At 35.9% G+C, this 12,486-nt stretch overlaps 1 protein-coding gene across 1 annotated transcript; it reads left to right on the plus strand.

The window, feature by feature from the left end:
* The first annotated feature begins 336 nt into the window (after window positions 1-336).
* Window positions 337-11,599, plus strand: LOC136829513 (leucine-rich repeat-containing protein 57-like). The gene is made up of 6 exons (XM_067088307.1): window positions 337-581; window positions 5,733-5,865; window positions 8,067-8,190; window positions 8,381-8,525; window positions 9,014-9,199; window positions 11,016-11,599. Exons 1-6 carry the CDS (start codon window positions 489-491, stop codon window positions 11,055-11,057), a joined length of 723 nt encoding a protein of 240 aa, XP_066944408.1. The 5' UTR covers window positions 337-488; the 3' UTR covers window positions 11,058-11,599.
* The last annotated feature ends 887 nt before the right edge of the window (window positions 11,600-12,486 follow it).

Here is a 12,486-nt window from a genome sequence, read left to right on the forward strand (position 1 = left end):
AACCACGCGAACAATTTAATCCATGTAGGGTGAAAATGAACAAAATAAATAGGCAAAACTTGAGTAAGAGGAAATATAAAGCTATTTTTCACCAGAACCTGTAGATTGAAAAAGTGGAATGAATGTTCTCAACACTTTTGTAGGATGGAAACAAAAATATTTCTTATTAGGACCCACGGGATAAATGCGCTGTAGAATATTTCAAACACTGCAGAACAAGGTTATTACAATTCATCCATTTAATGATGAAAAAGAACGAAGGAAGAAGATAAAAAACTTCACTGAAACAAAGAAAAAGAATGGGGGGAAAAATGCCTCGCCCTTACCGAGCTCCTCGAGGACCCAGCAGATAAGAATCAGCTGATGGCGGCGTTTGTTTTCGTCCGGGCTTAGCTGAGTAGATTCCCTGACTCTTCTGTCAATAGCTGTCAATAAAAGACCGCTAGGCAGCTCCTCTCCTGCAGTTTGACTTGTAACAGCCGTCAAAAATGGGGCAGACATCATCGAGTGGCGTTAGGGCGCATATGGAGACGGCCCAGAAGACGGGCGCCCTTGTGTTATCGAATAGGAAGCTAACGGAGGTGAGGAGGTTCTACGGGCACCCTTCTACGAGAGTTGTGACGTGCCCACCGTGTCAGCTGTCAGTGCTGACGTTTTAGGTTATCGTGTATTTCAAAAAATACTCCTAAATATGATTTCCGTAGTTTTAAAGACATATTGATCATGGCATAGCGTAGGTTCACCTCGTATAGTATAGGACGTGACGTCCTCTCGTTCAACAGGTTAGGTTGTTGGTTAGTCTAGTAGCCTATAAGACGGCTGCCTAGCCTGACGGGTAGCTAATACAGGCTTAGTAGATAACGGTAAGGTAGAACCATGGGGTTGCTCCGCATTTGGTATTACTTTGGAAATTGACTTTTCCTGTAGTATTTTGGTTGCTTTTTAGCAATTTACTGTAATTAACCTGTAATTGATATCAGAAATGAAATTTTTTGTATGCTGCCCATCCTGGAATGCTATCACGCATGCACAGTGTTATAGGGGAACTTTTGGTGAAAAGGTGGAGTTTCCTTCACCAGGGCTGGCGGCCCGCTAGGTTAGGTTAGGTTAGGATATGTTAGGTTAGTATAGTTCCTTTTATAATAGGTTTCCTTAGCTAATCCCTTCTTGAACATATGGTTCCCTAATGACTTGCACATGTATATACAGAACCATTCCATAACTACAACATATCAGTCCATGGAGAGTTACCCTGTAGTGTTACCGAACTCTGCACAGAGATGTTTATTAGTAAAATTGGTAAAACTGAAGTTTATTACTGCGGCCTGGTTCCCTCCACTAGGCGATTGTGATATTTACTGCCTTTTGGCTGTATTTATCACTTTGAGCATGTTTATGATATTTAGTTTTTTTTTTATATATCTTTATGTTTATTCCCAAGGGGCTGGCACTAAACATTGCACCCATTTTGCATGTAAAGTATAGTAGTTTCCTGACCTGAGGGGTGCGTTAGTTGTCTTCAGTTTTAGCATAAAATTTTTTGACAAAAATACAGATAATGGTGCATATCAGGGTAAATCTAAGCAACAGCTCCACATGGACTGTTACCTTGGAAATTGATTTTTCCTATACTTCTAGTGTTGCTGATGAAGGAGGTGGTGTTGTTTATTGTTGGTCAATTATTATTAACCTCATATTTACCCAGTATGGTTGGGGACCCTTTAGGAACACTGGGTTTTGGCTAGGGGAAAACATGGGAGAAAGACCCGGCTTCTATGTTGTTGTTATGGAATGGTTCTGCGTATGTGTAAGTCTTTAGGAAACCATGTGTTTAAGAAGGGATTGGCTAAGGAATCCTATCATAAAAGGAACAATAGTAACCTAATGTGGGTCCCCTGGTGAAGGAAACTCCACTTTTTTACCAAAAGCTCCTGTAACACTGTGCATGCATGATAGCATTCCAGGATGGCCAGCATACAACTTCTGAGGTTAATTACAGGTTAATTACAGACGACTAACAAAAAATAATGGTAAATTCTTGATAAGCAACCAAAATACTATAGGAAAAATCAATTTCCAAAGTAATACCCCATGCAGAGCTATTGCTAGTCCTACTCATATCAGCTAGGCTAATGCAGTACAGGTGAGATACTTTGAAAAATCTACCTCCTTTTATTTATTTTTTGTCTTTACGTAATCTCTGAGAGGCTGGAATTAAATAGGGCACTCCATGGAACTTTTCTGTAGAATTACTTGAGTGGTTAATGAATAATTTGGTAATTCTGAGTGAGAGCAACACATGGAGATATTATTTATTAATGAACTTTTTTGACTGAACAATGTAGAAAAAGGTGTAGATGATGCAGAATAAGTGAGATATATAATATGAGAAATTTGCTGTCTTTTGTTTTTGTTTTTATGTAGAATAGCTCCATGGGACGCCATGAATAGTACCAGCCCTTCGGGCATGAAAGTAAAAATATAAACAGAAGATGCTAAAGTACTCAGTATTTCTGTAAATGTCTCAGATTATCTTATCTGTGCTGCATTATATGCACCCATTTCAATATTCTTCAGTTAAAAGATTACATTAATAAAGGACATCTTCATGCGACTGTTTCCTTTAAATTTATCCTGAAGACTACTAATACAACTCCCTGGTTTGGTAACTACCACTCTGTGAACAAAGTTGGTGCCATGTTTAGTACCAGCCCCCTGGGGATAAACGTATAAACATAAACGAAAGATGGCATACTATATATCATAAATATAAACAAAGGACATAACCAAAAGGCAGTGAATATTCTGGTCAGCGACTGGTGGGAACAAGACTGCAGTAGTAGTCTTCAGTTTTACAGGGTGGTAATTTTACCAAAGGGCTCCACAAGGATATATAGTTAATCAATAAAATTTATTGACAAAAATACAGGGAAGGGTGTATAGCCTATGGGCTAGGCAAATGCAGTACAGGTGAGATAATTTGAGAAATGTACTGTGTCTTGTATATGTTTTTCACAGAAAAGCTCTGCTAGACTCCATCTTTAGTACCAGCCCCTTGGGGATGAGCGTAAAAACATAAATGAACAACATTAGATTTCTCACATTATTTCAGTAAATTTTTCAAGTTATCCCACCTGTACTGCATCATACATAGTACACCCTTTTCTATATTGTTCAGTATAAAAATTACATTAATAAAAATGTCTATGTGGAGCTCTTCCTTAGAATTATCTGTTTGCTTTGAGCCAGTTTTTTATTTTTCAGGCTATAACTTATGGCCACGAGCTCATTGCTTTATTACATGTGTAATTGTTTTATTTACATGTCTTGATTATATTTTTATGTGTATGTTAACATTTTGCTTATGATCAGAAGTAGACAGTGTAAAGAGTCATGTCTGAACCAATAAAACATTGAAAGATGGTAGACTAAGCTGAAAAAGGAATACACTAATAAAAATGGTAAAACTACACACTAGTACCATGCCCCTTTAGTTTGGTAACCACCACTCTTTGAACAAAACGGGCACCATGTTTAGTACCAGTCCCATTGGGAATGAACTCAAAACCATAAACAAAAGGTGGTAGATATCATAAACATAACTAAAAGGCAGTAAATATTTTGGTCAGCAACTATCAGTTATTAGTAAAACAGTTAATACAGTAATAGGGTAGCTGTAATGAACAGTCATATACTGACAAAGGGAATATTCAAGTATGGTGGTTTTCAGCCTGTGTGAATGCATATTAGAGTAAAACAGTATATATAATTATGACCAGAAACAACTACTGTAATAAAATCCTAATTACTGAATTTTAGTGAGAAATTTACAAGAAACAAAGATAGTACTATGCTACTTCAATTCCATGCCATGTACATGAACCATATAGGCCTACTTTCCTGACTCCTTTATGATGTTTAATGCATTTTTGCCATTATTGTTGGTGTTTTTGTGTATCACCAGCCCCATATTTGTAACAGTTATGGGAGGAACTGAATGATGAAAAATGGTCTAAAATGTGTATTTCACAAGATAAGCTATCAGAATAATGCATGGTTCATGTCCTTAATTCATATTAAAACATTAAGGACAAGGATGTCACAAGATCAATTATAGGGAGGCTTCCTAACCTTACCTTCCTTAACCTAACCTAATCTTGAGTGCTTGGGCCTGTTTTGTCCTTCCCAGGACCCTTCCACTTAGCTCGACTTAAACTGCTGTAATTCGTAGAGTAAAACATGAGGTTGCATCCTGACCTTACCCTCCTAAATCTAACCTAATCTTGGATGCTGGTTTTTTACCAGTGTAGGAAGCAAATCTCACATTTAGAGTTGACCTTAAGTACCATGAATTATATATAGTTGAAATACACAAATTCATCTTGACCTATCCCTGAACACCAAGTCTTAACTGGCAAGGGGTACCCCTGTCCCCCTTATTAACAGTGCACACATGATATCCCATCTTAAAGTTGGGAGGTACCCTTTGGTTTTGTCCCAATGATTCAGTTCAGCTACGAGAGGCATTCATCACTGAAAAGGATTATGACACTTCCAGATGTATAAGGAGTTTTAATCTTGATTTTGCTCTTAGAGTTAATAAATTGAGTGCCTTTATTATCATTAGTTCTTAAACATGGTACTGTTGTTATTAATCAGATTCTATTTGGTGTTGAAAACTGGTAGGAGTAAGAAAGCATCTGGGTACTTTACTGCAAGAATTTTGGAAAGGTTAATTGGTTGAGAACAGTTGGTAAAGCATATTTGCATGAGCTCTTGTAAATAGTGCATGTATTGCCTATGCCTATCCCACCAGTGTTAAAGAACGTGCAGAATGTAATGTGTTTGAAACATTTAAAATGGATTTAAGAAAATGATGCAGGTATTAGACTGATTATTGAACACAGAACTTATGAAACTTAAAGGAAATGTCACTGCATCTCATGGTAATATGAAATACAGTATTTCTGATGGGTATAAGTTTGCTCACAACTGCTGATTATTAATGTATTTCTGTATAGTATTACTACAGAATTCCTATGTTGCAAAGATAAGAGCTCTGTATCAGTTATTTAAGAGTAGATAATCGTAAGTGATTTACTAAAATAGTAGTGTTAAGGTTATCAGTTGTGAGAGTTTTATGTCCAGGTTATGAAAGGACAAATTACACAAATCATTATCACTTAGTGTAATGAATAGTAAGGAATACACAGGTAATGAGGAGATAATGAGAGAGGGAGAGAGGAAAAGATTGAAGTGCATAAATTTTCTGTTTATTTTCTTAATGTTCATTTTGAAGCATTTTGAATATGACCAGTCACATTTTATGTTTTGTAATTATTAATTGCTGTGCTCAGTGATGTTCCTGGCTCCAGGTCCATAAGCTTTGTTCCTAATAATGTGCATCAGTTTATGCATCAAGTTTTTATATCCTTGGTAAAACCTCTTAGTTTATTTTTCCTTTTACTTGCTTATGCCTTTCTCACAGCCATCTTGATTGAAACACATTTGGGATGAGAGTATTTGCCAGAAATGTACCTCTTTGTGGGGAGAAATGTTGCCTATTATTAATAATCTTGTTTAAGAAACTGTTCAGTACTTGATTGATGCTGTCATAATCAGCATTCACCATAAGTGAGAATTAAAGGGGTGTGGGTATTAGGTGTCACTACTGTACTTTGTATTTTCAGATTATTTTCACTATATTTAACCTTTCAAATTTGTCCCTCCAGGTACCAGATTTGTCTGCTGTCATAAAAGTTTTACGAACCTTAGATTTGTCTTCAAACAAGCTCCCAGCTTTACCTCCTTCTGTATGTGAGCTTTCAAACCTAAAGCATCTTAATGTGAATGGGAATAAAATAAGTAAGTGTTCTGTTTACTCATTTCTGATACTCTATATCAATGAATATTTTGGTCTAGATATGTAATACAGGTATTTTGAAGTTGTAATAAGATTATTTGTGTACAAATCCATTGTTATATAATTTTATTTGTGAGTCATTGCAAATCCTAGAATAACATTTGGATGATGACTGTCTTCATGGTGTTTGGTAGCAGCTTTGTCTTAAATTTCATATAGGGAAGAACCTCAAGAAGCTGTTGATGTTTGGAGATGGTCCATTATGTAGTATGTAAGTCCTAAGATTTTTTTTTGGTAACATTGATTGGTTTCAGTATAATGGTATCACTGCTTAGAGGTGATGTAGGACCTCTTCTCATTGATGCAAGGTCCTCAGGTCCCAGAGTATGAAACAATAAACAGAAAAGGATAGGGGAATGAAGTCTCCCTTAGTAAGGGTTGGGAAAAATAAACAAAGCTAGATTAAGTTAGGCGAAATATCTCAGGCATAGGAAGCTGCCTTTTGCTGTAAGCTCCCTGTTATGTTCCTATAGGTGACTACTCAGAAAGCTAAAATTAGGTTCTTATTTGAATAGGCACAGCATTCAAAAAAATTTAGAAGCAAACCTATGACTGGATTGTGGTGTAAATGCCCAGGTTTCTAGGCTAATCCTGACATGGTGACGAGAGGGAAACAAAATAAAATTATTGTGGAAAGTCATGAACATTTCTCAACACAGCTGAAATCAATGAAAAATATCATAAAATGAAAAGCTTACACTTTTCCTAAAATAATAAACCATCAGAATATAGTTAAGCACAAAACATATGTATAGAAATAAATGAGCTAAGATATGTAGCTATTGTAATTTCAGTACAGCTTCTCTTGGCAATGTGATATTTAGAGTAAGGACAAACACAGAAGCTTATTATAACATGCAGAATATATCAGAATCATAATAAAGTAAGAATTATTGCTAAGGAATCCAAAAGAATAAGATATAAGCCAAAGAAAACTATGGTAAAAGCAAAGCAATAGCACTGGGTACCTTTATTGAGGAAGGTTATTAAATTATAATGTACTAGTCTGAGGTATTAAAAGTCTTAAAAGATAAATGCTGATACACAAGAAAGCATTAATGTGCAGTAAATAAAAATACAACATTAACGCAGGTAGTTGCCACGTACAACAAAGAACAAATCGAGGAAGCACGTCTTGTTTGCTAAACACTGATTTTCATGAATGAGTTCACTGAATCAGATGAAAATATTTCAGATCACTTATCAATGATGAAATTCACCTCATATGAGTGCAGATCTTCAAGTCTTTCAGCTGAAAAACCCTGTAGGGGATAGCGCCTTCAATGCATCTCATGCAGTGCACTGTAGGGGTTGCTTATGGTTTTTTGCAGGGTCCCTTGTCCCCTAGCTGCAACCCCTTTCATTTCGCGTACTGTACCTCCATTCACATCCTCTATCTTCCATTTTACTTTCCACCCTCTCATAACAGTTGTTTCATAGTGCAACTGAGAGGTTTTCCTCCTGTTACACCTTTAAAACCTTTTTATTCTCAATTTCCCTTTCAGCACTAAATGACCTCATAGGTCCCAGTGCTTGGCCTTTGGCTTAAATTTTTATATTACATTCAGGAGGAAAGAAAGTTACATGCAAAGAGACTTTCTGACAACACAGTAAGTATATGAGAAGCTAGCTTCTTACCTACAAGGAACTGGTAGGCCAGATTCACTTTGCTTCCAGCAAGCAATCATCTTCTAATTGTAATTTTTGAATGGATTGTCTAGGCTTTGCAACGACTCACGAATTAGGCTATGGTGTACTGTACGCAGCATATTGTACATATGTTTCAGAATAGGCTCTTGTATGCTGTATGTTCATACAATTCTTTTTTATTTCATTTACCCTAATGATGCATAGTATAGTGTTTTTAATAATTTATAAAAATATTTTTTATAAATACTGTGTAAATGATGCGTAAGATTAATATTACTACTTCTTTTTGGAAATAGGCTTAAAAATAAGTAAATCACATGAATATTGATATAATTTGATATAATGATGCATCACTTCCTGAGATTATAGATTAAATGAGGCCAGTCTGTCTGGTGGATTAACGTTGCACTTAGTCAGTTCCATCACCTTGTTTACACTGTACTAGAGTTTTATTTTATGAAATGGTGTACTGTACTGTTGTATTTATTTGCAGACTACCTCCCAGATGATCTGGGAAGATTGACAAGATTGGAGTCATTGTCTCTAGGGTCCAACCTTATCACATCCTTGCCAGACTCTCTTTCTGGTCTCAAACACTTGAAATCAATTACAGTCAGGTGATATAGATAATTTTTTCATTTATCAAGTTCCGAGTATAGAACACCTGTTTAATCTGTTTAGTTTGTCTCATAAATTTTTGTTGTTGATTTATTGTAAAATATAATAAATTGATTTCACTGGAACTTTAATCTTATCACTTGTCATTTTATTGTTATTTATATAGATATATGAATGTTGTTATTGCAGTGATAACCAGTTGACTGAGTTCCCTTTGTGTTTATGTGGTCTTCCTCAACTTGATGCTGTGGATCTCAGTGGAAATCAGATTACTTGTATCCCTGAAGGCATTGAGAGTCTACAGGCAGTTGAAGTTAATTTGAACATGAATCAGGTAATTGTTTTCTGCATCTACCCTTGTCTAATGATTCAAGTCCCTCTAGGGGGTAATGCTGTCACTGCACCTCACATGGTGCACTGTAGACATTACTTAAGGTTCTTTGCAGCTTCCCTGCAGCCCCTAGCTACAGCCCCTTTCATTCCTTTTACTGACCTCCATTCATAATCTCTTTCTTCCATCTTATTGTCCATCCACTCCTAACAAGTTTTTATTAGAGCAAATGCAAGGTTTTCCTCCTGTTACACCTTTCAAACCTTCTGTACTGTCAGTTCCCCTTAAAGCACTGAATGACCTCATTGGTCCTAGTGCTTGGCCTATGGCCAAAATTTTATATTCCAATTCCAGTTCCAATAATTAAGTTGTTAAAGTGGGAATTAGATATACAGTACTGTATTGCATTGGACACTGATGATATTTTATTAAATCAAACCAGTTTAAGTATTGCTTGTTTATGGAAAATGTTAACAAATCTTGTTCCACAGGTATCTGAGGTGTCGTCCTCAATTGCTTCATGTCCTCGCTTGAAGACTCTTCGTCTGGAGGAGAATTGTTTGTCACTTGCAGGAATTCCCACAGAGTTGCTCACTGATTCACAAGTGTCGCTGATGTGCCTTGAAGGAAACCTCTTCCAAATGAAGGAATTAGAAGAGGTTGATGGCTATGGAAAGGTAAATAATATATGTTAGTTTTTATCATGTCATCATGACATTTTTTTGTTTGCATACAGTAAGGTTCAAGTGTCAGTTAATATCCAATTCACTCTACATTGGAAACAATACTGAAGAGGAATTATAATTATGATATGTAGTCATCTGGGTTGAGTCACCCTGGTGACTACCTACCGCTTATCAATTTTAATTCCCCTTCGGTATTTGTGGGGTAAAGTGAATTGAATATTAAGTGACATTTATAACTTAATGGTTGTGAATAGTGTATATAGATGTGCAGTAACACATTTAAGGATTGATAATGTTTAGTAATGTTTCCATACAGTAAGATATCTCTTTATGCCTGAAATGAAGGAAGAACATGTTTTGTATGAATAAAGGTAGAATCTTATATTTAAAGTAAGATCACTTACCCTAACTTTTTATCTTTGTTAGCAACTTCATTCTATGTTGAGCACTTTTGGGGTAATGACGTCTCAGTTTTACAGTTCAGTGCTTATAATATTTAATAAGCTTTTCTGATATTGACATACCAGCAAACTGAAAAACTTGAACAGATTACCTAGTAATATATACAGTATACAGTGCCCAGCTGTGTTCCGTCAGAATTTTGTTGGCCAAGTGTTTCAGTTGTGGGAAATGAAAAGGATGGAGCTACAAATGTTGTAGTGCTTTATGATTTTGATAGTATTGGATGTAGGCTTATGGAGCAATTCTTTTTAATAATTCTCAGAAAAATGAAAAACTAATTACCACTATAGGAAATATTATACAGACACTTATGAACTTTCAGAGATACGAACAACCGTGATCATAAATTAAAATTTGTTTGTATCTCTCTGTCTGCCACCCGGAAGTTCAAATTTTGAATTGCACGCCTCTGCTTAGTTACAACTTTTGCCACTACCCATGCCACATAGCACCGTAGCTGACGCCAATATGCTGTCTCAGACTCTTGAACCTATGCAAGTGGTAAGACGTCATTTCTTGTGCTCCGATTTATTCTTGTGATTTTATGGTGAAGTATCGAGCCCATCCTTTTTGTATTGTGGCTAGTGTCTGCACCACTGCCCATTTCATCAACCCACCCAGTTTTAGTGTTTGGTAGTTCAGAGAACTTTTTTTTTGCCCAGTAAGTGGCTTCTGCCACTACCTAAAGAAGATAAGACATCTAAGAGGCAAAAGATTAAGACTTCTCCGCAAACAAGAGAGAAAGGCATGTCTCTGAGATTACAATGTCTTTCTAGCTAGGGAGGTTATTCTTCATACGGAGGGGTTTCTGATGTTAAAACTAGTAAGGTCATAGTTAATCTTCATGAAATTAGGCCATCTCAGTTTAACTATTTTTCAAGAGGGCCTTTGAGATCACTGCTAAATACTGTACTTGGGGATGTCCTTCCACTTTTCTTGACAAATATGTTAAAAAATGCTATGTGCAAGGGAATGGAGTTGTACTTGTTAGGACCATTACTCATGGCAAAAGAAGTTCTTTTGCTGGCATGAACTGCAGAGCATTCTCTTTTGCCTCCCCTTTTTATCGTCATGCTTTTTCATACTCCATTTATTCTCAGAAGACAAAAACTTCTTAGGTTGCCACTTCTCTCTTGAATGGTTAGTTGATCACTTCCCCCTATTATTGAAGTATGATGAAGTTTAAACTTCAGAATTTGCATATTTATGGACATTGTGACCTCAATTTGGGTTCAATATGACCGATGGGTCTGTTTGAGAAATGTTTTTGTGTTATAAAATCTTTATACTGTAGTCTTTTTTTTCCAACATTTTATATAGCAGTGAGCCTTTTTTTTTCTTTCAGTACATGGAAAGGTATACAGCAGTGAAGAAGAAGATGTTTTAACTTTCCAAAAGTGGCCATGAATTATGTTAATGGATTTGAAAGTTCAGACTACCATCTGCCAAAGGATTTGTAGCTTTTAAAAGATTAATACACTGTTATTTTTATACTGGTGGTAAAAGTGGATGATAGTAAATACAGTGGTAAGTAACACATTATTTGCAAATATTTTTTGTGTTTTAGATGAGATCCATTTAGTGTAAGACTGGATAGTTTTGATTTATTCATTGTGGTTTACAATATTTGATATGCAGATTTAAGCCTATTGTGTAAAGGTCCTTGTCATGTGCAGGACATTACTAGAAATATTTTTCATTGTGCTATTCTCTTACCCAAAGAGACATCTAAATTTTTAGGCTGTGCAGATGAAATTCTCAGCACTGATACTTATATTTCAAGCGAAAATGATCTGAAATCTTTAATTCGTTGCATCATCCTATGGCAGGTGATCTTTCTTATATACCTAAGATGTATTAATCCTTTCACCATCAGGTTATTGAGTAATTGTAAGCCAATTTGTGAAATACAGTAAAGTTTGAACCTAAGATGTATTAATCCTTTCACCATCAGGTTATTGAGTAATTGTAAGCCAATTTGTGAAATACAGTAAAGTTTGAATATATGTCACACGCCTTGGGCACAACATTTGAAATTCAGATATTTCATATGTTTATAAGATGCTGTAGAGTAAGTGTCACTTAAGATTTAGCTGAAATAAAGTCCTGCTCTGCTCAGCAAGTCTTCTCATGTTGATGAATGACTTGTCAAACCATTTGCTTAAGCTGGAAGCATGCAGAAATAAACTGTCTTCTGCGAGGGGTTTTGGCTGGCTGTCAGAAAGGTAAAAAATGAGATGGGCAAGTGGTTAGCAGGTTGTGTTGTACTGACAAGATGGTACTACTGAAGTAATTGAAAGTTTATAAGGGTGGAACAGGCTATTTGAAGTAATTGAAAGTAATTAAGGTTGAACTTGGCTACTTGAGGATATTTTTACTGTGCATTTTTGTAGAAAGTGGTAATTAAGGATTACTTTACCTTCCACTGTTTTTCAAACAGGTTTTGTATTTTGGTTTCAAAGCAGTTACTTTATTTCACTAAATGAAATTGTTATTGTGCTACTTTTAAGTGTCTCCAGATTTTTAGTAATAGATGGTTATATATTGATAATCTATTTCTGCTTGTAATTCTGAATGGAGAGAACTTTTTGTTAATGAGGTAATTATGTTTTAAATATCTAACTTCCTGGTAGTTACATATATATAGCTTTATCCGCCAATTAATCGCGCGCACGGCAGAAATTCAAAATTCAGCGGCAATCGCGATAGATGGTCAGGTGGCCATACCTGAGCGCCCTCTACCAGGTACTTAGAACCATTCCCAATTGTCCTCAGAAATTCCCTGCCGTCGTTCTATCAACACGTTGGAAATTCGC

This window comes from Macrobrachium rosenbergii, chromosome 44 (assembly GCF_040412425.1).
Source record: "Macrobrachium rosenbergii isolate ZJJX-2024 chromosome 44, ASM4041242v1, whole genome shotgun sequence".
Lineage (NCBI taxonomy): Eukaryota > Metazoa > Arthropoda > Malacostraca > Decapoda > Palaemonidae > Macrobrachium > Macrobrachium rosenbergii.

Coding starts and splice junctions, on each gene's coding strand:
- LOC136829513 (XM_067088307.1), top strand. CDS start 489: ATGGGGCAGACATCATCGAGTGGCGTTAGGGCGCATATGGAGACGGCC. Junction 582..5,732: donor CGAATAGGAAGCTAACGGAG/GTGAGGAGGTTC, acceptor TTGTCCCTCCAG/GTACCAGATTTGTCTGCTGT. Junction 8,526..9,013: donor TTAATTTGAACATGAATCAG/GTAATTGTTTTC, acceptor CTTGTTCCACAG/GTATCTGAGGTGTCGTCCTC.